Raw genomic sequence first — 25914 nt, forward strand, 5'->3', positions numbered from 1 at the left:
TAATGATATGTATTTAACCAGGAGGGGGCTCATCTTTTCTTATTTTTATCTATCTATATTTACCTACCCATGAAGATAACTTCATAAGTAGGTAAATTTGAATGATTAGCAAAGAGCCATATAAAGCAAACTGTATTGCTCTTTGTAAGCCGTCTCTGTTTCTCAGTGGGCTGGAAACCGCACCATTGCTTCCTCTTTATCTTTGTAGTGAGAGCGCAACATTTGTCACTCGGCGTCTGAGCGACTTCAGTGACACCACCAGGAAAGGTCTCTGCTGGTCCAAATGGCACACTTCCCACGAGTGGCATCTTTTTTTCTCTTTCTGAGTAAGTGTCATAATTCTGTAGGTTACTGTTGTCAAGGAGCTAGTCAAATGGAGACTGTTGGATGATAAAATGGGACAATTTGGTCTCTACAGGAAAAACCATGCCACACATCTCTGGTGTTGGCAATCATTTTTGACTTTTGATGATGTTCTTGGCTACCTAGACATCCTTGAGTTCCAGGAGGTGCAATGTTAGGTTGAGTCCCATGAATCTGATCCCACTGGTTTTTACATTTGTGTGTGTGGCCGGAGCTGCTGATTTTGCTGGCCCTGCCTCCACTTTATGTTCTTGGGCTAACTCACCCCTGGAGATAGGAAGAGGCTTAATTCCTCAGACTGCAAGGTGATGCCTGATGTTAGAACTTGTCTAGATGATTGTGCCTTGGGGATGTGGCCGGATGGAAGGAAGTGTCATGAGAGCACTTAGGAGTTTTAGGCTAACCTAAAAGAAGGTTCTGGACTTCATCTGTGAGATGAAGTGGGAATTGACTACTAAGAGCCTGAGAAAGGGGCAGGAAGATTCACTTGGCTCTGCTGAGGGGCAAGTGGAAGGACCTCAGCTGGCCCAGGGGCATTTGTACATGGTTGAACAGGATGGCAGAAGGGGAAGTCTGAGGGGGAGATGGGTGAACAGATGAACTGGGGAAGGAATGAAATAGTCTCAGAGCAGACAGAGCAGGTAGCAGCTACTTTGTAGTGCTATGGGTTCTCTTAGCATCTGGGGAAGCCCACAGACCCCAACTTAGAATAATTTTTAAATGTGTGAATTAAAATGTATACGATTATAGGGAAAATCAGTCATACTGAAATAGGGTTATTGAAATACTTTAAAGTAAATTTTGATGTAGTCATTTATTTGCTTCATTATTTATGTATTACATAATAAGATCTGGAGGTGGTCTATTAACCACCAAACTTCAAAGTCGTAATGAGTATGAACAGTATTTCAAGATATCTGCAATAGATGGAGTGTGATGTGAAAATATCTATGATTTGTTGTCTACATTCATGACTGAAGAAAATGCTAAATTTCCATTAAGATTAGTGAAAATAAAGATGTAGGTTTTTTTCCCCACCCAAGTTTATGAATCTTTTCATCCCCCATGTGGACCCAAGTTAAAAACTTCTGCTTTAAAGAGACTGGATGGAGTTAGTGAAGGGACTTGGACAATAGGGGAACTAAAAGAGCTTAGAATCAGTGTGACCAAGGCTGTGGCTGATACACGAAAAGGGTGCAGCATTCAGCTCAATGGGGTGCTTAATAAACCTTGGCTTGAGTTGAATGGGGTTCATGTCTCAAAAGACATTGGGTAGTGTAAGGTAAAGATCAGATATGGGACCTGCTGGGGTGAGAGGTAGCCTGCAGGAGGTTACTGGGACCAGTTGCTGGGTAATCAACGCCCACTAGACTGGCTTGGCAGACGTTAATGACTAGGTTCACTGGTGGGGCCCTTTGGGGACTGTTGGCTGCTGTCCTGTTCAGGTGTCTGAGTGTGATTCTCAAGTGTCTGTGCTTTGTGTCTGTGAACCGTGTGTTTGGCTTGTGTATGGGGAAACTGGGCTTACATTGTGCCATAAGTCAGACAACTGCAAATTCTCTCTTTGTCTTTTTTTTTTTCCCCCTAGTGAGTAAGATGAAAGGCCTGGGAAAAGGAAAGTAATAACCAAGGTTCAAAAAGGGGAAGCTTCAAGCCTTTCCATACCCCATTTAAACCATTACCTAAACTGGGTTATATAATTATTTCTTCTAAATTTAAACTCTTCCTAAGCACAAATTTTGTGTAGAGCCACAGTTTTTATGTGAAAAACATATATATCAGGAAGTAACTTGAAAAAAATTTTGGAAGCCTGCTATCTGTCATTACAAATACAGAGGGAAAAATGAAGGAAATTAATTAAATGATGGATGATCAACTGACCAATTGCATTGTTTAGCAAATGTATACCTTGTCCTAATTAATTTTTTTAATAAATATATAAAGACTGATGAATCCTATTAGAATATGGGGCCAGATGAGGTTAACGTCATGGGTAAATGAGCTCTTAGACTTAGCTTTGTCTGATTGGTCTGTCACCCCTCACCCTGAATAGCTACCCTACAAATAAAAGTCATTAACATGGGAGGGTCCTGGGGAGGGGCTACTGTTTGTCTTACTGGGGCTGCATTCACGAAAAAAAAAATCCACTGAATTATGGATGGAAGCATTCTCAGCCTCCAAGCAAAAAGGGATTTTATATGGGTAAAGAAAGAAGTCACTTGTTGTGTGTGGTGTTCTCCAGCCAGGTTTTGTATAAGGTGGAAGCATTTGAAGTTGCTGTTTTTGCGTATCAAAAGTGGCCAGGTGTTGGCCACATTTTATATAGGTCAAATAGCTTCCATTCAAATAATACTGAAATAGAAAATTTGGCAATCCCATTAATGTTTTTGGAAAAAGTCCACACCATTAGGGAATTCTTCGTGTTACAAAAATGTGACTCCGATGCAGTATGTCAGTGCCAAGCTCTGTGTCCATCAGTCAACAAGAATCTGACCTGCTGTGCAGAGGTGCCTAACCCTCTGTCTATTAAAAGAGAAAGCAATGGGTCAGTCCTCTGAGGTATTTCACTCTTTAGGAGGAGAGATATGTACAACATCCCACAGAAAACAGATGTATAATAAGATGCTTCAGTGTACGTATGATTCCCCATGCATGGCCATTTGAATTGGCCTCTGTCAGTCATTCCTTTTTATCTCCACAATACCTGTTAAACCTTCCCACTGTTTCTTCCGCTTTTCTGAGTACCCTCCCAATCATGGTCTTGACCTCGTGCCTCTACTAGCACCTTATGCCATTCATCATCCTCTCTCTGGCTTCATCCATGTCTCCCCTCTACAGCTCCTCTGCCCGTAGACATGTAGAGGTACCCGTGTCCATCCTCCCTCACTGCTCTGCCCACGTCCATCTACTCTTTCTAACTGCCACCCTATTCTATCTCTTTCCCTTCTCCATGACGCTTCTTGAAGTAGTTTATGCTTCTTACAGTTGCTTCTTACCCTTGAAATACTCTGCTTCTGCTCTGTGGAAATCTCTTTTACAAAGATTTCCACTGACCTCCTCATCATCAAACTACAAAGACTTTCGTCTGCCTTTAGAGTCCTTACCCTCTCAGCCGCATTCAGCAGTGCTGACAAGCTCTTTCTGCTTGGACCGTTTTGCTCCTTTGGTTTTCAAGCTACTGCATCCTTGCTGCCCTGCCACCTGATTCTTCCCTCCCTGATTCTTCCTTCTGTAGGTTTTGTTCCTCATCCTATCCCCTAAAGAGAGAGATCCTCTAATAAACTCTCTTCAGCCCTCTCCTTACATTCCCGAACGCTTCCCAGTGCTTACATGTAACTGACATAATTTGCATCTACAGCCCAGAACTCTCCCTAGTTAACAGGCATTTACAGGAAGCAGTGAGGAAACAATGGACACAGCCAGGAATTCGACATGTGTAAATCCAAGTTCAGTTCTGGCTGTACCATTGACAACTTTGACACTGCTAAATATGGGAACATCTCAGAGTTCTTAAGAGGACTGGATTACAAATATTTTCAAAGGGTTGAGTAGATTTTAAAGTATAGCTAGAGATATAGACATATATTTAAATATTATTTCCAAATGTTTGCTGGATTTCCTTCCTGATTATTCCATGGTACTCTAATTTAGTATTTCCAAAATTAAATGCACCGTCTTCTCCTTCACCTTCGAAGGTATACAACAGTACCTTTTCCTGAAATCCTTATTCCTGTAAACAGTGCCATTACTCCCAGTCACCCTTACAAAACCTGGTATCATCTTTGATTTCCTCCTGCTTTCCATCCCTCCATCTACCCCTTCTACCTCCAAGCATCTAAGACACTGAAAAACTCTATAGATCTTATCTCCACAGTGGCTCTTAAATTATAGCCACTTTCTTTCCATTTCTATTGCCTTTATCACTCCTCTTCTGGGCTACTATCATTACCTGATGTCTACTTCTAACTCCATCATCCTACACACTTCAGGTTAATTTTACTAAGACCTTTCAAATACTTTCAGTGGGTTCCCCATTGCCTAATCAATCAAGTCCAAACTTTTAAACATGATAGTCAAGCCCTTCATGCTTTGGACTCAAAATTCCTACCCACTCTTACCTCTTTCTATTAATCTTCATGTAACTCTCCCCCTAATCCAACTGATTACTCTCTATTTCCTGAACAATTCTTTTGATTACTACTTATACAGTCTTTTCATGAAATCTCCTTCACCTAAAAGGCCCTGTCTCTCCACTTAACTTGTCATAACTTTCTCCAAAGTCCATTTTTAATACTATATCTTCCATACACCTTACCTATTTCCATCCCCCAAAATGTAATGTCTCCTTCCTTCAAATTCCTCAAAGCGCTTTTATCATATTTCTTTCCAGGACAGATGACTACCACCCTACTTGACTAAACTGTAAAATCAAGAAGTCAGAGACTATCCCAAACTCATCTTCATATCTTAGTCCTTGAAGCATCAGAAACACTATAAGTGATTGAACAAATATTTATTGAATTAGTAGGCGAAGCAGTAGAAAATGAAGTGCTAGTTTTCAAAATAAAATGTTTCACATGTGGTACCATCTCTCCGAAAAGTCATAAAAAATGTTAAGGGTTGCCTAGACACCAAAAACAACATTGTGGAAACATGTCCTGACATAAACATCTTAGTGGTACCTCAGAAATCATATCTTTTAAAACATTTTTATCTTGAAATATAACATATAAGAAAAGTTAATAAAACATAAATGTGTAATTTAACTAATAAATAAAAAGTAAAAACCATGTAATCACTATACAGGTCAAGGAATAGAACATTGCTAGGACCCTAGAAGCACCCACCCACCTTGCCACACGTCCCATCCAGACACACACACACACACAATCACTTTGCTGACTTTCGTGATACCTACTTCCTAGCTTTTTTTTAAAATAGTTTTACCCGTTACGTTTGCATCACTAAACAATACAGTGTGGGTTTTTTGCCTTTCTTTAAATTTTATGGAGAGTATAGTCAAAAAGATTCTAAAGTGTTCAGCATCTTTCATTAAACAGTGATCCACGTTTCTGCAACCAGTTGCAATTCACTCGCTTTCATTTCTGTATAAGATTCCATTTGATGAATGTACCACAGTCTGCCTGTTCTACTGTTGATGGACATATGAATGGTCTCTAGTTTGGGGGCTGTAATGAACACTGCTGCTGTGGATACTTTTTCACGTGTAGCCTGGTGCAGTGCTCACGTTTCTCTAAGATGTATGTCTCTAAGACTGGCTAGCATTGCTGACAATGTTTTAAATTGCCTTTGTAGTACAACTTTTTGGTAAATAATATTTTAAAATTTTACTACTGTATGGCATGGGGAACTATATTCAATATATTGTAATAACCTATAATAGAAAAGGATCTGAAAAAGAATATATATATGTGTGTAACTGAATCACTTTGCTGTACACCAGAAACTAACACAATATTGTAAATCAACTATACTTCAATAAAAAGTCATCTGTTTTGAAAAAAATTTTAAATTTTTTTTCTCATATGGTCCACCTTCTATTCCTAAGTGCTTATTACAAAAAGAGCATAACATACATATATCACATTAACTGGGATTTATGAATAAATTAGTATATTTTAAATGATTACTGGAAATTTGTGTGATTGGTTGACTGATTGCATGTTTGTTTTCCAGTTTTGCATTGATTGTATCCATATGCAATTTTTAGTTGACTGTATCAGGTGATCTCTTACCCTTTCTCCCTAGTTTTTTGCAGGTCTCCTCCTATCAGAATTGTCTTCATTCTACAATTCCTATACTCAGCCTATACTCATGGTCTCTGTAATGTCATTTTCCCCTCTCTCACTTTTTTTTCACTCTGGTCTCCTTTACTCTTTGTCCTTGTGGATTCAAAAAATTCAGCAGATGCTCTGCTTCTTCCATGCCTACTTATGAACTCTATTCTGTTAATTTTGTAATACCAGCAATTGCTCCCTGTTGGACTCTTCTGATGTCTTTCCACTGGGCCCTAGGCCCCGAGTGAAAGATCTAGCTCACCCTGTGGCATCTCTGTCATTTGTTCTTTGTTCTTTCTGTTACACAAAATAAACTAGGCTTTAATAGTAACATAATAAATAAATACATACCTTTTAATTTCTAAAAAAGTCTTGATTTTGAAAAGGTGTATGCCGAAGGAAATGTTACCATTGAATAAGATTTTCTCCTTTAAACCTAATACTTAATTAAGATTTGTCCCAACAGGAAACATTCCATAGTGGTCCCAACTGAAAACTTTGGGTAAGAGAACAACTAAACTAAATCTGATCCCAGATCCTGTTGGACTTGACAGTCACCTTGTATGAAGCTTTTCCATAAAGCTGTAGTGGCTCTTTAAAAAATTACAAAATGAAAAACCCTCCACGGTATAGAAAGGAAGTGCTGCTGCTTCTTCAGATGCTAATTTTAGCTAGTCTTGCATCACACCTGGCCGGGAGCTACAGATATTTCCAACCAACCAGCAGGAGAAAGCATGGCACCAGGAGCAGTGCCATAAACTCTGCCTCTCCAGCAATCATTTCTGTGAGAAAAGCTCGATGACAGGTACCTAGGAATTGGAGGCTTGAGGAAGTATATCGAGGAATTTTCCCTTAAAATAATGTAAAAGGTGAATTATTATACGTCATATTTACTTCAGGTGCACTTAGATAAGCAGATACGTTTTATGAAAGCGGTCATGTTACATTGATGAAGCTAAACATTTTTTTTTAAAGAGATTAGAGATTACTATGGAAGTTAAACTTATAAAAGAACAATTAACTCGGGCTTCCCTGGTGGCACAGTGGTTGAGAGTCCGCCTGCTGATGCAGGGGACACAGGTTCGTGCCCCGGTCCGGGAAGATCCCACATGCCGCGGAGCGGCTGGGCCCGTGAGCCATGGCCGCTGAGCCTGCGCGTCCGGAGCCTGTGTTCCGCAACGGGAGAGGCCACAGCAGTGAGAGGCCCGCGTACTGCGAAAAAAAAAAAAAAAAAAAAAAAAGAACAATTAACTCATCAAGCCATTCCACTGCTCCTCATCCTGAAGAAGGTATTGAACATTTGAGTTGATTATAGCTAATAACCTGCGATCTCATTTTCTAGAATTGTAATACAGGGAGCTACATAATGTGGCACATTGGGAACTGGAGCACTAATCTATTTTTATTCCCCTTTCTTTCTCCTACTTGCAAGCTAAGCTCAGCACTGCCCAGAGAGAAGTAACAGTTCAGAAAGGACCGCTGTTCAGAGCTGAAGGTTACCCCATCAGCATCGGCTGCAACGTAACTGGCCACCGGGGACCTTCTGAGCAGCATTTCCAGTGGTCTGTTTACCTGCCGACAGCCCCGACCCAAGAAATCCAGATCATTAGCACCAAGGATGCCACCTTCTCTTATGCAGTGTATGCACAGCGGGTGCAAAGTAGGGAAATCTACGTGGAGAAGGTCCAGGGTAACTCAGTCTTTTTGCACATCTCCAAGCTCCAGATGAAGGATTCCGGCGAGTATGAGTGTCACACACCCAACACTGATGGAAAATACTATGGGAGTTACAGTGCAAAGACAAATCTAATTGGTAAGCTGTGTGCCCTCCTCTTCTAGCCAGCCCCTGAGAAGCCAGATTCTCTCTATCAACACGATGCCTTGCAACGTGACATGACTTTATATTGTGCTGTTTGTTTTGGCAAAAGAGCCCACATACCCCTCTGGATATTTTGGAGTTTGTCACAAATAAGTATCTCATATTCCCTAAAGCTCTTAATCCATTTTCCCAATCGACTTTGTCATGAAGAGTTAGATAGTACGTGGTGTTCCTAGGCCTTGCCCACAGCTATTCATAGGTCGATAATAGCACAGCATTAGACAAAGGTTTGAGAGTTCTCATGTCTCTTCTCAGAGGCAGAATATTAACTTGATAGAAGAGCCAGTATTAATATATTTAATATATGTTTATATATAATTAATATAATACCATAGGAAGTAAGTCATTAACTTGGAAGTAATTATTCTCAAACTACCATTCTCTAACATAGTTACCTATGGGGCAAGGGTCATATTATTTGAAATTACCCTTTTGTCCCTTTGCCTAGAATATCTTATTACTCCCTTTTCAGCCTAGCAAACTCCTACATATACTTCTGAACCCAGTTTAGGTATTACCTCTTCTGTGAAACCCATTCTGTCTCAGGCAGTATTCCCATCTTTGTTCTTTCTTGATGCTCTGTTCACACTACTGTTATTAGTACTCAACCAGTTTATGTGGTAATTGGCTACTTACATGACCCTCTCTGACCTCACCTTGAGCTCCATGAGAAGAGAACATTTACCTCACTCTCTAGCACAGTGGTTAGCTCTGAGTAGATGCTCAATAAACATTCATTTTTGAATCTAAGTGTTGCTTTCACATAAACTTAGGCTGTGTGATTTCCTTTGAGGAAGGAAAGAATGGTAGGGTAGTAAGATGGTTTTCGAAACTTTGGTAAGGGCTGCATTTTGGCTCTGAATGATAAATTATAACAGATTATTTCAGAACTTTATTTTATAAAGGAGCAGGTGAAGGTCCAAGGAAGTGAAGTAACTTCCTCCAATTCATGGAGTCAAATAGGGACAAATACAGGATCAGAATATAGTCTTCTAGCTCCCAGTGCTTTTCCCATTTAAAACCTCTGTGTCTGAATAGCTAAATTGGTTACAGCCTATGCTAAAAATGTAAAATCAGGGTCAGTACAACAGTGAACCAATAGCTTTGCCGAGTTCCATAGTCTGTATGTATATAGACGCCAATGTTCCTGTTGGCAATAGGGAAAGCATATGGCTGGTGGAAAACCAACTCAAAGTATGTACTGTACAGATGTTGGGTCAGGGCACCATCTTCATCTAGGAGGCTAGTCTGACAGGTACTCAGTCAATTACAATCATTCCTTTGCATCTAGTCATTCCAGATACCCTCTCTGCTGCCATGACTTCCCAGACTCTCAGTAAGGAGGAAGGTGAGCCATTGGAACTTACCTGTGAGTCATCCAAAGCCACAGCTCAACATACTCACCTCTCTGTCACCTGGTACCTGATGCAAGATGGGGAAAGGAGCCAAGCCAGCAAGATTATTTCCCTCTCCAAAGATTTTACGTTGCTCCCTGGGCCCTTGTATACAGAGAGGTTTGCAGCTGGTGATGTGCGGCTCGACAAGCTTGGGGTCGCTACCTTCAGGCTGTCCATAGGGAGGCTCCGGCCCTCAGATCAGGGCCAGCTGTTTTGTGAGGCAACTGAATGGATTCAGGATCCGGATGAAACCTGGACTTCCATCACGAAAAAGCAGACAGATCAAACAACTCTGAGGGTGCATCCAGCAGGTAATTATCTTCTCGGGAAATTCATTAACAGCTAGTAGTGGGTATTTGGATATCTTTCTTCTTTTTTTGGCTGTGCCACGTGGCTTGCGGGATGGGATCTTAGTTCCCCGACAAGGGATCGAATCCGCGCTCTCGGCAGTGAAAGCGCGGAGTCCTAACCACTGGACCGCCAGGGAGTTTTCTCTTTTTGTTTTTTTCTAATCTTTTGTTGGATCAAAAATATCATTAGAGGGCTTCCCTGGTGGCTCAGTGGTTGAGAGTCCGTCTGCCGATGCAGGGGACACGGGTTCGTGCTCCGGTCCGGGGAGATCCCACATGCCGCGGAGCGGCTGGGCCCGTGAGCCATGGCCGCTGAGACTGCGTGTCCGGAGCCTGTGCTCCGCAACGGGAGAGGCCACAACAGTGAGAGGCCCGCGTACCGCGAAAAAAAAAAAATCATTAGAAAGTTTGAGTAAATTTTGTTTTTGTCATCTGGGAAGCATAAGTAAGAAGGACAGATTTGGGGCTCTGTCTACGGGAGGTTTACTATGGGATAAAATCTGTTGAATGTTAGGTAGATTCCACAGCCATGCATGGAAATCGTTTTGTTGCCATTCTTGCCAGGCTCTGTGTAAGCACTTTATCTATAATACATTATCGAATTTAGTCCTAACAACCACCCTCTGAGGCAACTAGTCAAGTCCCCATTTTTGAAACATGACCCTGAGCCTCAGCTAAATGCTCTGCCTTAGCTCGCTCTGCTAGAGCTAGCGTATGAAGACAGGTGTATCTCTCCAAGGCCCTCTCCCGAAAGACACCTGCGCCTCAGAGTAGCCTATTTCCAACGTGAAGCCTTGTCTTAGTCACTGCTCCTTCCGCCTTACCCCGTTTCCTTGGAACGGTGTCACTCTTCCTGATCCATTGACACTTTCGCCAAAGCAAGCAGGAAGCCTCCATTTTGATTCCTGGTCTCTCCACGTGGGCTTTGGTCCAGTAGGAGGAGGTCTATAACCATATATATCCCTGCTAAAAGCAATGATCCAATAGTGGATCATTGAAGTTTTCTTTCTTTTGTTTTAGGAGGAGTGTTATTCTATCCTATTAAAAATTGTCCTGATGGTGTTACGTGTCCAAATTATACTCAGGGAGTCCTTTGGAGACACGTTACATGTGCTTCTTTCCCCTCTCTTTGAAAACAATTTTTAAAAATGTAAAACTCTTTATTTTAAAATTTTATTTATTTAGATCAATAAAAATTGTATACCTTTAAGGTGTGCAATATGATGTTTTGATAGCTGTATGCACTGTGAAATGACTACAATCAAGTTCACTAACATACCCATCACCTCACGTGGTTGTGTTGTGTATGTGGTGAGAATTCTTAAGATCCTTCTTAGCAAATTTCAAGTAATACCACACAGTATTACTAACTGTAGTCACCATGCTGTACATTAGATCTCCAGAACTTATTCATCCTGCATAACTGAAACTTTGTACCCTTTGACCAATATCTCCCCATTGTCCCCACTCCCCCAACCCCTGGTAACCACCATTCTACTCTCCACTTCTATGTATTCATTTTGTCAATTTTTAGTTTCCACAATATTTGTCTTTCTGTGTCTGGCTTATTTCACATAGCAAAATGTCCTCCAGGTTGATCCATGTTTTTGAAAATGGCAAGATTTTCCCTTTTTCATGGCTGAATAATATTCCACTGTGTATATATACCACATTTTCTTCATACATTTATCCCTTGATGGACACTTAGGTTGTTTTCATATCTTGGGTATTATGAATAATGAACATAGGGGTACAGATATCTCTTTGAGATACTGATTTCATTTCCTTTGGATATGTACCTGGAAGTAGGATTGCTGGGTTATATGGTAGTTCTACTTTTAGTTTTTGAGGAACCTCCATACTGTTTTCTATCATGGCCATACCAATTGACATTCCTTGTACACTAACAGTGTACAAGGTTTCCTTTTTCTTGTCCAACCTCACCAACACTTGCTATCTTTTGTCTTTTTGATAATTGCCATCCTAATAGATGTGAGGTGATATCTTGTGGCTTCAATTTGCATTTCCCTGATGATTAGTGATGAGCATCTTTTTCCATATTTTTGGTCACTTGTATGTCTTCCTTTGAGAAATGTCCCTTCAGATCCTTTGCTTGTCTTTATATTAAGTTATTTGGGTTTTTCTTTTGTTTGTTTGCTATTAATTTGTATGAGTTTCTTATCCATTTTGGCTAGTAACCCTTTTTCAAATACATGGTGTGCAAATATTTTCTCCCATTTTGTAGATTGTCTCTTCACTCTGTTGATTGTTTCTTTTGTGTGCAGGATCTTTTTAGTTTGGTGCGATCCCACAATCTATTTTTACTTCTGTTGCCTGTGCTTGTGGGGTCATATCCAGAAAATCATTGCCCAAAATAATGTCAAGAATGTTTTCCTTCTATTTTCTTTTCTTTTTCTTTTTCTTTTTTTTTTGGCTGTGCCATGTGGCATGTGGGATCTTAGTTCCCTGACCAGAGACTGAACCTGTGCCTCCTGCAGTGGAAGTGCAGAGTCTTAACCACTGAACTGCCAGGGAATTCCCCCTTCTGTTTTCTTCTAGTAGTTTTTCAGTTTCAGGTCTTATGTTTAAATCTTTGATCCATTTTGAGTTTATTTTTTTAATATGGCACGAGATAGGAGTCCAACTTAATTCTTCTGCATGTGGATATCCAGTTTATTCAACACGATTTATTTGAAGAGACTATCTTTTCCCTGTTGTGTATTCTTGGCACCCTTATTGGAGATTAATTGACATAGATTCATGGATTTATTTTTGGGTTCTCTTTTCTGTTTCATTGGTCTATATGTCTTTATACCAGTACCATACTGTTTTGACTACTGTAGCTTTGTAATGTATTTTGAAATCAGGCAATGTGATACCTACAGCTCTTGCTCAAAATTCTTTGGCTATTCAGGGTCTTTTGTGGTCCCATATGAATTTTAGAATTATTTTTGTCTATTTTAAAATGCCATTAGAATTTTGATAGGGATTGCAATGAATCTGTAGATTGCTTCGGGTGGTATGGACATTTTAACAATATTAATTCTTCTGACCCATGAACGTGGGATATCTTTCCGTTTATTTGTTTCATCTTCAGTTAGTTTCATCAGTGTTCTATAGTTTTCATTGTACATGTCTTTCACCTCCTTGGTTAAATTTATCCCTAAGTATTTTCTTCCTTTTGATGCTATTGTAAATGGGATTGTTTTCTTAATTTCTTTTTTGGATAGTTCATTGTTAGGGTATAGAGATGCAACTGATTTTTTTTTTTTGTATGTTGATTTTGTATCCTGCAATTTTACTGAAATTCTTTATTAGTTTTAACATCTTTTGGTGGAGTTTTTTTTGGTTTCTATATGTAAGATCATGTCATCTGCCAACAGTGACAGTTTTACTTCCTTTTTTCCAATTTGGATGCCTTTAATTTCTTTTTCTGTCTAACTGCTCTGGCTAGGACTTCCAATACTATGTTGAATAGAAGTGGTGAGAGTGGTCATCCTTGTCTTATTCGTGATCTTAGAGGAAAAGCTTTCAGCTTTTCACTGTTAAGTGTGATGTTAGCTGTGGACTTGCCATATATCACATATGCTTTTAACTTTGGAAAATTCCACTGGATATGCTCAGCCAAAAATGAGAGCAAGAAATCACAATTTATATCGATTCAACATAGTATAAAATATTTTATTTAAAAAGATACATTACTGTGTACTTCACACATTATGGATACATCTTGCTTAATAGGATTGCATTCAGAAAATCATGTATGTTGTTCTTTCTAGGTGATTTAAAGAGTAGTCAAGGGCATTTTTTAATTCTAGGCATTTCTTTGGCTTACCTTCTCCTCAGAACTGATCTCCCACATGAAATTCAATCCCTGTACTATCCTAACAGGAGGTAGCATCTCTCTCTGGTATTGAAAGGATAGATGCAGTGGCCTCTCTATATATCTGCCTTGCTTTTGTTTCCTAGTGAGAGATTTTCAGGTCAACATCATGGCTGAGAGCACGGTTCCTGAAGGAAAACCCTTAGAACTGGTTTGCCTGGTCATGGGTGGTGGCCGGGACCTACAGCTTCATGGCACTTGGTTCTTCAATGATATTGAAATGGCCCACATTGATGCTGGTGGAGTTCTGGGTCTGAAGAAAGACTATCAAGAAAGAGCAAGTCAAGGACAGCTCCAGGTTTCAAAGTTAAGCCCCAAGTCTTTCTCTCTCAAGATCTTCTCTGTGGGGCCAAAGGATGAAGGTGCCTACAGATGTGCTGTGGCAGAGGTGACAAGAGCTCAGATGGGCTCCTGGCAGGTGCTCCAGAAAAAACAGTCACCAGACAGCTACGTGCACCTGAGGAAGCCAGCAGGTATGTGAAGTCGGGGCCAGGCACGATTGGGCTGCTTTTAGATGCCCTCCTTTGTGAGTACAGGATGCCTTCATGGACACGGGGGAGGTCTTCTGAAGTCAGGTGTCAATCAGATCACTTTGAGGTGGAGTGGAGTACTGCAAAGGAAAGCACCCAAACCAGCTGAAGACCTGAGTCCTATTCCTGAGCCATTAAATGGGCCATGATCATGAACACACTATATACTTCACCTCTAAATCTCAGCTTCTTCAACTGTAAGATAATGACATCTAATTTGACTGTCCTTAAGTACCTTCTTGCCATCTTAGATTCTTTGATTCTATTTGCTGTTATTTCTAATTTTTGTCCATTGGGTATTCTTTCAGCAGAGAACACCTGTATTAATGAAGCCCTCTGTCCCTTGTTGCATGTGTGTGTGTGTGTGTGTGTGTGTGTGTGTGTGTGTGTGTGTGTGTGTTTGTGTTTTGAGTAGATTAAGAGGAAAGAGCTTACACTTGCCCCCTTCCTGGGAAATAAACACCCACGTTACCCCTTCTACTCCTGTGACATCTTTCATCAATTCTCTATTATCTTAAACTGATACTAAGTCTTAATTCTGCACCAAAGCATGACTCAGAGTAAGAAAAGAAGAAGTAAATGATAGTGGGCAGACTCTATTGCCTGCATGTTGCTATGATGTCGTGAGATGCCTATCCAAATGGGTCTGAGTATCTGGAAGGCCACTCGGGTCTTGTTTAGTTTCTAAAGGCTGGGTGACCTTGAACGTGTTTGAATTATCAGTGCTTTTTGTGTGGAGAGAAAACTGATAAATCCGCAAGTAATATTAGGATCCTCTGGGCTGGGTATTAAATTCAAAGTCTAGAAAAATGAATTGCCCCAAATTTTTGGTTTTGCAAAAACCAAAATCAAAAACAAACTAAAAATGAAGATATCCTTGTTGTACTTGCTCACTGGAGGCCTCTCCAAAGATAGAAGCATTCCCCTTCCATCCTCTTCTCCGTCACCCCATTTGCTGGGAGTGAAGACGCACAGCTTTGGCCTAGAGTGGCGAGCCAGGAAGTGTGTTGGTGGTAATTTTGACACTAAACATTTGTTCTGACTTGCTAGGATTCAGAAAAAAACTATGTAGGCGTGTTTACATATTTACACAGAGCTAAATCTCAACTTCGTGTATCTGTCCCTGCTGGAGCAGATCTGTAAATCTTTCATAAACTCAGGACATAGGAATTTGTGCTAAAGAGACCTAAAGGTGTGCTTCATGACACACAGATCACGAGCCTATCAAGTAGTTGGTCTTCCCAAGCTAAAAATAATCCCTTGTGCAGGCTGGAGTCCAGCCTGTTTCTTTTTACGTAAAATAAAAAAAGGTTATTAACAGATTTAGTAAAGATCCTGTTGAGCATTTGGTTTTGAAACTCAAACCATTACTTCAAGTATGAGCAGAGTTTTATCACTCCGTGAATGTTTTAAACAGAAGAGGGTACTCCCTACTGCTATGCATGTATACCTTACGCATGCGTGGTGAGTGTGTTACTTCTTACCGAGAGGCAGTAACGACACAGTAAACTAAGGAAATCACAGTTAAAAAAACAAAACAAAACAAAACTGAAGCTGGTTGAAACTAATCATAATCGTTATATTTGAGTAGTGAGATTATGAGTAATAATTTCCCCTCTAATTTCTAAACTCTAGTTATGAGTCTTTTTTTTTTTTTTTTTTTTTGGTACGTGGGCCTCTCACTGTTGTGGCCTCTCCCGTTGCAGAGTGCAAGCTCAGCGGCCATGGCTCACGGGCCCAGCCACTCCGTGGCATATGGGATCTTCCCGGACCGGGACACGAACCTGTGTCCCCTGCATCAGCAGACAGACTCTCAGCCACTGCTCCACCAGGGAAGCCCATGAGTCTATTTTTAACTTGAAAAAAAAATTAAGTATAATTATGCCTCTAATACCCAAAATGTGGAAGCAAGTTATATATATGTAATAGATAGATAAATAGATATAGATATATTAACCTATTTGTGGACATTAGCCTTCATTCTGCCTTTGTAACATATACATTTATACATAAAGTGCTTAAAGACTGAACTCCTACCTCAGCAGAGAAGATCAATTTGCAAATTCATTTAGATCCTATTTAAATTTCTAATGCCAGTTCTATTTTGTTTTCCTGGGAATTCCCTGGTGGTCCAGTGGTTAGGACTCCATGCTCTCACTGCCGAGGGCCTGGGTTTGATCCCTGGTCGGGGAACTAAGATCCCACAAGGCCAGAAAAAATAAATTTAAAAAAAAATTTATTTTGGTTTCCTTTTCTGGCTTTGAACGCCTCTGCTTTCACAAAGTGCCTATCATTACACACTAACGCTAATAGCTCACCTTTGCTGGGTACTTCTCCTTGCCAGCCGGGGTAAGCCCTTTGCTTGTGCCATTCATTTAGTCCTCTCACAATGCATAAGGGAGGTGTTATTATTACCCCCATATTTACAGGAAGGGAAATTGAGGCGTAGAGAGGTCCACTATGTTGCCCAGGATAATTCTGACTCCAGTGACCTAGACCTGAAGCATGAGGCCGGGCTGCCTAGGATGCATGAGCTTGAGGGATCTTTACATTGCCCACAAAGCACCCAGGACAAGGCCTTGCACAGGAAGTATCTGTTGAAGGAATGTCTGCATTTCTACACATCTTGAATTTCCCATCTGGAAGCCAGATTTACATTTATTGTTTTACACTATAGTTCAGATATAGGAAGGATCTCGCTTCAACAATATATATGAATGAATATATGATTTGAAAAAGAGAAATGTATATGTATGGGTAAATATATATATTTAAAAAATACTTGGGGGGAAATGTATATATATATTTATTGTATATATATATTTATATATACATACATTTTCCCCCAAGTAATTGTTTTTTAATGGCAGTATTTTGAACAGAAATATAATTAACAATACTCCTTCACTGTTCCGAATACATGCTAATTAGGGGAAGGTAAGTAAGAAGAGGAAGGTCATTTTGAACTGTGAAAGTCTGAATTCTAAAAAACTAAACATTTAAATAAACACAGCTTCATTACTTTCAGCCTCATACACCAACTGTAATTAATTTAACAAAATATTACCAGATGTTTTCCCAACTAGATGTTCCCAAGGAACAAATCACTAAAAATTAGGGCAAATTATAAATTGTTTAAGTGTAAGTAAGTTCTCCTGGTATTCTTTCTGCTGTTTCTACTATTTAAGTGTTGATGAAATCTTTTTTTCGGGGGGTGGTGCAGGAGTGAACAACCTGATCGGATTTGTCACAAAGTTGTCAAGTCCTAATTAATGAGATTTCACCGTTTTTTAGAAAAAATTTCATTTACTTGAAATAATATTTTCTTTTAAAATCTGTAATCCACAGCAAGATATGTGGTCGTGTCTACCAAGAACAGGCAGCAAGCAGTGTGGGAAGGAGAGGCGTTAACCCTTCTCTGCAAGGTAGGTGGAGCTAAAAGTCTCCTGTCCGTGACCTGGTGGCACATCCCACAAGACCAGACACAGCCGGAGTTTGTGGCTGGAATGGGGCAGGATGGCACCATGCAGCGGGGTGCCTTCTACGGGGAACTGGATAACCACAGCAACACAAGGCTGGAGAAGATGGACTGGGCCACCTTCCAGCTGGAGATCACCTCCACCACCATCACAGACAGCGGCACGTATGAGTGCAGGGTGTCTGAGATGACCCGGAACAAGGACAGAGATCAGAGCTGGGCTCAGATGTCAGTCACTGTAAAACCTCTGGGTAAGTGTCAGGGAAATCCTTTTCTGAACTTACGCATCTTCAGTATCTTCCTTCTGCAGTGGAATGCTGTGGAATTCGATTGTGTGTCACCCTGAATCCCCTAGTTACGGTACGTGTACCCCAGGACACAGAGCAGAGTCTCTGGCTACCATGTCTGTCAACTGATCTCTGAAGTTTACTCATCTTTATAGAGATCATCGTTAGAGTGCAACTTGTAAGTTGTTATTCAAGGCTAAAAACAAAATCGTATGAATTGGAATAGACTTAGAAAAGAGATATGCCAAGTGGAGCGGAGCCTCGTGCATTTCAGGCTTTTGACAGCTGCAGCCCTGGGATTGCAGAGTCTCTTGGAGCATGTGCAAAAGAGTGATGGTGCACCCAGGAGTGGGGATGAGGGAAGGAGCCAGCCAGTGGGGCCGGGGAGCACCCCACCCACTCAGCAGCAGCTGTCTAAGGAGCAGACTGGAGAGACACTGCCTGTTTGTTGTCTCTGCTGAGAACACTCTTTAGAAGAGGGTCAACTTTAGAAAATTGAAGTCAGACTTCAGGACAGACTGTGCTGTGAATCAGCTTCTACCCCCACGTATTTGATACTCCCGATGTATGAACACATGGTTCAATGTGAGGAGGCAATGACTGGGACAACTTGTACCTCGATTTGCTGAATGTATTAGAAATTGTGTTTCACGTTTCTGCCCACAGAGTCAAGTTTACAAGTTAGTCTGATGAGCCGTCAGCCACAAGTGAAATTCACCAACACCTTTGACCTGTCCTGCATAGTGAGGGTTGGCTACTCTGACCTCAAGGTTCCACTCACCGTGACATGGCAGTTCCAGGCAGCTAGATCTCGAGCCTTTGATCTGCTTCTTCGAATCACCCATAATGGCACTATTGAATGGGGGAACTCCCTACCCCAGTTCCAAAAGAAGACGAAGGTTTCACAGTCTTTATTTCGTTCTCAACTCCTAATCCATGATGCCACCGAGGAAGAAGCAGGAGTTTATCAGTGTAATGTAGAAGTTTATGACAGAAGTTCCCTACACACAAACGGCCCTGTGAGGGCTTCTGCCATCTCTCACCCATTGAGGATCACTGTCACTTTACCAGGTAAACACTACTTGAAATTAATCCTGCTTTTTTTTTAAACATTCCTCCCATTTAGGGTAAGTTATAGAATTAAAGTATAGAATACCTTTTCCCCAAGTTTGTATTATAAGTAAGCACCATATGTAAGTGATATACAGGAAGGGAGGGGGAGGGATAAATTAGGAGTTTGGTATTAACAGATACTCACCAGTATATATAAAACAGATAAACAATAAGGACCTACTGTATAGCAGAGGGAACTATATTCAATATCTTATAATAACCTATAATGGAAAAGAACCTGAATAAAAATATATATGTGTACAACTGAATCACTTTGCTGTATACCTGAAACATTGTAAATCAACTATACTTCAATTTAAAAAAGGAACCAGAAACAAAAACAAACACACACACACACACAGAGGGATATCCAGGTTAACATTAAGTTGATATGCACAAAATGGCCATACTGGTTTTTGTTTTTGTTTTTCTTTGGCTGTGTTGAGTCTTTGTGCCTGAAGGCGGGCTTTCAATAGTTGAGTTGAGCTAGGGCTACTCTTCATTGCGGTGCGCAGGCTCCTCGTTGCGGTGGCTTCTCTTGTTGCGGAGCACAGGCTCTAGGCGCGCGGGCTTCAGTAGTTGTGGCATGCGGGCTCAGTAGTTGTGGCACACGGGCTTAGTTGCTCTGCGGCATGTGGGATCTTCCCCGACGAGGGCTCCAACCTATGTCCCCTGCATTGGCAGGTGGATTCTTAACCACTGCGCCACCAGAGAAGTCCCGCCATACTGGTTTTTAAAACATTGAAATACTTCCACATTGACGAATTCTAACTGTTGCCCCTTCCCCATTTCCCATAAGTCCCCACTACTCAGCAACTAAAGGGAACCACGTGGCACAGCAGGGGACATCTAGGACCAGATCCAGTGGTGAGGAATTCTTTCGGATTGGTCAGTACCCATGCCTGACCAGTCATTAAATGTTTAGAATGTGTCCCCTGGTGGTATGGATAATGTAAATTCCATTAAATACATTTATCCATTCATTTTGATATGTTAATATACAAGAGTTAGAGAATTTATGATTACAGTCAAAATAATTTACCTTGTCAGTTGGTAATAGAAGGTAGAGGTTAAAAGTAAGACACAACTTGGCAAATTCTGCTGTGCTGGTATCTTTCATGACTTCCATTCTCTTAGGGCAAAGTGTTCAAGAGGCTTTGACCTCATTTAGACCTGACAAGCACTGGATAGAAGCATCGCTTTAGACAAGGCACTTCAATCTGTCCAAGCCCAGTGACCCCCATATGTAAATTGCTGATGTTCAATTTAAAGATGGCGACACACTCCTAGTACAGTGCCTGACACACCAAGCAGATGTTCAAACGTGGTAGCAGTCATTATCTCAGCTACTGAGCTATATTTTTGGTAATAGTAGTGATCTCCTTGTTGATTAACTCATGCCTTAATTTACTTGTCCTTTCTGATGTATTTCAAATTGTTGGTTTCATCCTTTCTTCTTAAAACTTCTCTTTTCTTGACCTTGTGACACAAGATTTTCTTGGTTTCCTTCCTAACACGCCAACTGCTCCTTCTCATTCTCTTTTGCAGAAGCCTCCTCCTTCACTGACTCATCCCTTTGGGTTTCATCCTCAACTTCCTCTCTTCTCATTCTGTACACTGTCCCAAAGTGGGCTTATTCCTACCCAGGGATTCAGGCTATATACTGACAAATCCCAAATTCGTTATCTTGAAATACTTCTCTTCTGATCTCCAGACTCATCAATGCAATTGCCTCTAAGACATGTCTACACTCAATATGTCAAAACATAAATACACCATTATTATCCCTCCAAAGCTACTCCTCTGACGTTGTTCTCCATGTTCCCACCATCCATCGGGGATCCAAGCAAGAAACCTGAGTCATCCACTACTCCTCCACGTCTACCTCATGTCCAAACTCCCATTACATGGCAAGGTCCTTTACAATCTGATACATTTATGTCTTTCCTGCATCATCTCTTCCCACTTTCCATCTTGAATTTGAGCTCCAGCCACACTGAACTACTGGCAGTTCCTCACATACTCTATGCTCTCTCTCATTTTTAGTCTTTGTTCAGGTTGCTTCTTTTGCATGGAATTCCTTAACCCCTTCTCCATCAGATTAATTCTTATTAACCCTTAAGACGTAGCTTAGAGATAGCTCCTCCAGGAAGCCTCCCCTCACTCCCATATTTGGGTTAGACAGTCCTGCTGTGTGCTCTGACAGCCACTTCTGCATACCTCTGTCCCCCCTGGGTGACACAATCCTATAATCTCTAAGCCTCTGTCCTGTACTAGTCTCTTCCTCTAAGCAGAGACTGAGGGGAGGGATCCACACAAAGCAGGAAAGCTCTGGGTTAAAGGATAGTTGACTCCATATCCGTACAATGTTCCCACAGTCGAGTGGCTGCAAAGAAGCTCACAGTTGTAATAGCCCATGTACAACTTCCTCTTGTTTACCCATGTTTGCCGGCAGATACAATTAGACTTAGGCAAACTGTGGATCTAGGAGTATCTGGATAGTGAACACACAGACAGAGCATTAATAGGGCCACTTTCTCTCAATCTGATTTATGAAATGCTATAGAAGAGAAGATGTCGGTGCCAAAATATTGAAGCATTTTCTTTTCTTTTCTTTTATACTGGAGTATAGTTGATAAACAATGTTGTGTCAGTTTCAGGTGTACAGCAAAGTGATTCAGTTATACATATACATGTGCGTGTCTATTCTTTTCCCATTTGGGTTATTACAGAATGTTGAGGAGAGTTCCCTGTGCTATACAGTAGGTCCTTGTGGGTTATCTAATACCGAAGCATTTTCATGTGGAAGAGATTGGCTTTTCTGCATAACACTTCCTCCCTGCCCCACACTCCCTATCCCTCTCCTCTGGGGCAGGGGTAGAATTAGGACCAGTGGATGGAAGTTATGGAGAAGTCAAATTCAACTTGATATCAGAAAGAGTTCTCTAGTGGCAGCATGTCCAAAGGTGGAATGGGTGCTTTGTCAGTTAGTGAGTTGTTCAGAGGCTGAATGAGCAGTTAGGGGGCTGCTAAAGAGGGAATTCACACATTTGATGGGTGTAGGAGGTGTGGCCCTAGTTGACCTCCAATGTCCCTTCTACTTTAAAGTTCTATTTTCTAGCAAAGTAACAAAGGTAATGGTACCATTCTTTTAATTTAGAGAGCAAGCTGAAAGTGAATTCAAGTAGTCAAGTCCAAGAGATCTCCATCAACTCCAACACAGACATAGAGTGTAACATCCTGTGCCTATCCACTGGAAACCTTCGGTTGGCTGTTACTTGGTACTTCTCTGCCACGTCCACTAATGCACCCTGGCTGAGGATCCTGGAAATGGACCAAACCCACGTAGTAAAATACGGGAATGAATTTCAGACCGCACGGAGGAAACAAAAATTCCACGCCGAGAAAGTTTCCCAAGACTTGTTTCAGCTACACATTCTGAACGTGGAAGACAGCGATCAGGGTAAATATCGCTGTGCTGTGGAGGAATGGCTCTGGTCTACAAACGGCACTTGGCACAAGCTTGGAGAAAAGACGTCAGGTCTAACAGAATTGAAACTCAGGCCCACAGGTAAACCTTGCAAGTATATTCTCACTCATCTTTCTGTAGAATTGCCGTCTTCTCTTGGGCAGCTGTTCTATGGAGTGATTAGATGAAGGTAAAAATATGACCTACAGTCATAGGAATAGTGCCCACCTGCACAATGACTGCAGGACTGGATAGCCCACCAGAGCAGGCGGGGGTCCCTTTGAGTCAAGCTGAGATTTGGAGAAGCTTAGATGGGAGCAAGATCCCTTTGACTGGTTTGCTTCTCAGCCTGACAGGCTGGTCTATGCAGCGACCCAGGGTATCGTATCTCCAGCTCTCTGTAAAACAAGCTGTGTCACTCCAGTGGGGCTCTACTGTAATTTGGCAGAAAGAGAGTAATACAAAGCGTATTTCTCCCACTGTGAACAGAAACTGTCCAGCTCTATAGGGATGTATGGAGAGACTGCTGTTCAACATTTGGCTGCCTAAACGTAAGGCAAATAGAAGTAGTCAACTGCTGGAATGGCTTACTGAGGGCATCTCCTCCTCCTCAGGAGATCTTTAAAAATGAAATAGAGGGCTTCCCTGATGGCGCAGTGGTTGAGAGTCCGCCTGCCCATGCAGGGGACACGGGTTCGTGCCCTGGTCCGGGAAGATCCCACATGCTGCAGAGCGGCTGGACCTGTGAGCCATGGCCGCTGAGCCTGCTCGTCCGGAGCCTGTGCTCCGCAACGGGAGAGGCCACGACAGTGAGAGGCCCGTGTACCACCAAAAGAAAAAAGAAATAGAAGTTCCATTCTTTTGCATTAGTCTAAGAGTGCCGTGGTCTAAATGTGGGCAGGGTTGATTAGGTCTGTCAGCATTAGTTAGGTCACCTCCAATGTTGATTAAAATTAAATGAACCTCACAGCTAAGGTTTGGGAGCTGGCCGAGATCCAAAAGCACAATGCAAATAAGTTAATCTAGTTTGGCACTGAAAATTCTATTTTCAATGTAACATCAAAAAATAAGATTATAATGAACATTGCTATGTGTTAGGCAATTAGGAATCCAAAGATAAATAAGGCAGAGCCTTAAGGAGCTCACAGTCGGCTGGGAGCAGCAGGGGCAAAGTAGCAGCTGAGCGCGGGGGTCTCTTCCTGCCACTCTGGCCGCCCTTCTCCATGCCCTTCCTCTCCCTGCTCAATGCAGGTGTTCATCAGGGACACCTGAGCCCATTTTTCTTCTTACTCTCTGTGCCCTTCAAAACCTCTTAAATACCACCTTGGTGGTACCAACTACCACCTTCAATGAAACAGCTCTAAGATTTTATGCTTAGCCCCCATCTCCTGAGCTCCAGGCCTTTCTACCCATCTGCTTGTTGCACATTTCTTCTTGGCTGACCCAGAGAGCCTCACACTCAGCATATCCCAAATCATCCTTATGTCCCATATCATCATGATGGCGTTTATCATCTTGGCCATCCCACAAGGCTTATGGCCACTCCATTCTCCATCTGGGTGGCTGGCATCCCTTTCTCCCAGTTGTCCAAGCTGAATCTTGACAGTGTGTGCCCACCCCTTTAAGAAGTGCGCACCATTTCTTAGCTCAAGCCAGCGCTTCCCATTCAGAAACGTGGGACCAGTGCTGTTCAATCTTTTAGTCTATCAAGAAATGCCTAAAATCTTTTTTTGGTGACGTCACTCATTTTGGAATGTCCATAATGAATTCAAATTCTTTTAAAATACTGAAGATGTCAAATAAATCATATTTGTGGGCTGTGTGTGGCTGGCTGGGAGTAGCTAGCCGTGTACCCTGGTGTAGGAAGTAAGTTAAGGAAGAGGCCCCAGGGAAAGATACTGAGAAGGATTCGTAAGACTTGTAGGAGGGATGCTTTCCCTGAAATCAAAAGAGGAGAGGATATCAGAAGAAAATGGATTTCAGTGACAGAAACTGCAGAGAAGGCAAAAAAGACTGGAAGGTCTCTTGAGCTGGGAAATCGGGCCTTTTCTGGGGACCCTGGCCAGAGCATAGTGATGAGATTGGAAAGCTGATGGCAATGAAGTAGGGAGTAACTTGAGGTGAGGAAGAAGAGGCAGTACCATGTAAACTAATATTTCACATGCTTCTCTATAAAGGGAAAGAGAGAGTAAAGATGGTAGCTAAAAAAGAATGTAGAATCAGACAAAGATGTTCTTTTAAAGATAGATCAATAGATATGTTTGTAGTAGAGTTGAAAATTTAGTGCATACTATAATTTATTTTGTGTGTGATTACTCTAGCCTTCCAAGTCCTCACCTGTGAGTTAAAAGGGGAACATTTTTAAAAAGTAAATGTCAAAATCTGTTTAAAACTTAGTCTAATCCAATAATGTAAATAGTCTCCTTGAGTGATATTCTAACACATGTATGAAAAATGCTCAGTCTCTTGGGTAACCTCCTCTTTCCCTGCGTCTAATACCTGAGGTGATATCCGGTGTATGGGAGGAGGGTAATTTGCAAAAACAAAAAGGGGTAGGGATGGAACATGGGACTTGAGGGGCGGGCTGGAAGTTTCGAAGGGCCTTTCTGGGAAGTGGAAGGGAGAGCTGAGCCGGGAGGAGTAAAAGCAGCAGGGCAGAACATCTGGCAAAGCTGGGTGGTTTTCAGTGTCAGGTCCAGCAGGCAAGAGGCAGACTGATGAAGGGAGGTGGCTGGTTTGATTCATAGCAGAGAATGTTCTGGCAAATATGGAAGAAGGATAAGGGTCAAGGAAAAGTGTTAAAGATGAAGGACCTGATATCTAAAAATTATAAGATGGCATCCCTTCAATGAGAAGTAGACTTTTCAGAGGAGGTATCCAATCTAAGATCTGGGTTCTTCTCGAACTTACCGCCATTTTATTTCCTAGGAAGTAAGGTACGCATCTCCAAAGTGTCCGGGACAAAAAATGCCTCCGAGCACAGCGAGGTGGCCATCCGCTGCAGCCTGGAGAGTGCGGGCAGCCCAGCCTCCCTGTTCTCTGTGATGTGGTACTGGAACGGAGGAAATTCTGGAAGTAAAATGCTGGTGCACCTGCAGCATGACGGCTTGCTGGAGTATGGCGAAGAGGGGCTCAGGAGGCGCCTGCACTGTTACCGTTCATCCCCTGCAGACTTTGTCCTGATGATGCATCGAGTGGAGATGGAGGATGCTGGAATGTACTGGTGCAGGGTGGCAGAGTGGCAGCTACACGGTAACCCAAGCAAGTGGGTCAGCCAAGCATCAGACGAGTCACAGCATGTGGTGCTCACGGTGCTGCCTTCAGGTAACTAGCGGTTCATCTGCCATGGCTCGCGGTCAGGAGAATC

General features: G+C 41.8%; 1 protein-coding gene across 1 annotated transcript in view; it reads left to right on the forward strand.

Annotated features, from left to right (window-relative positions):
- The first annotated feature begins 279 nt into the window (after positions 1-279).
- The window catches only part of CD101 (CD101 molecule), a 34272-nt gene continuing 8637 nt past the window's right edge, over positions 280-25914 (forward strand). Inside the window, exons 1-8 of the mRNA XM_065879778.1 lie at positions 280-326; positions 7594-7974; positions 9332-9748; positions 13757-14143; positions 17549-17929; positions 18632-19036; positions 22239-22649; positions 25476-25871. Of these exons, the coding sequence (XP_065735850.1) occupies positions 284-326; positions 7594-7974; positions 9332-9748; positions 13757-14143; positions 17549-17929; positions 18632-19036; positions 22239-22649; positions 25476-25871 (2821 nt within the window). The 5' untranslated portion in view covers positions 280-283. The remainder of the gene's footprint in view (positions 327-7593; positions 7975-9331; positions 9749-13756; positions 14144-17548; positions 17930-18631; positions 19037-22238; positions 22650-25475; positions 25872-25914) is intronic.

Source organism: Phocoena phocoena, chromosome 1 (assembly GCF_963924675.1).
Source record: "Phocoena phocoena chromosome 1, mPhoPho1.1, whole genome shotgun sequence".
NCBI classification, from domain to species: Eukaryota; Metazoa; Chordata; class Mammalia; order Artiodactyla; family Phocoenidae; genus Phocoena; species Phocoena phocoena.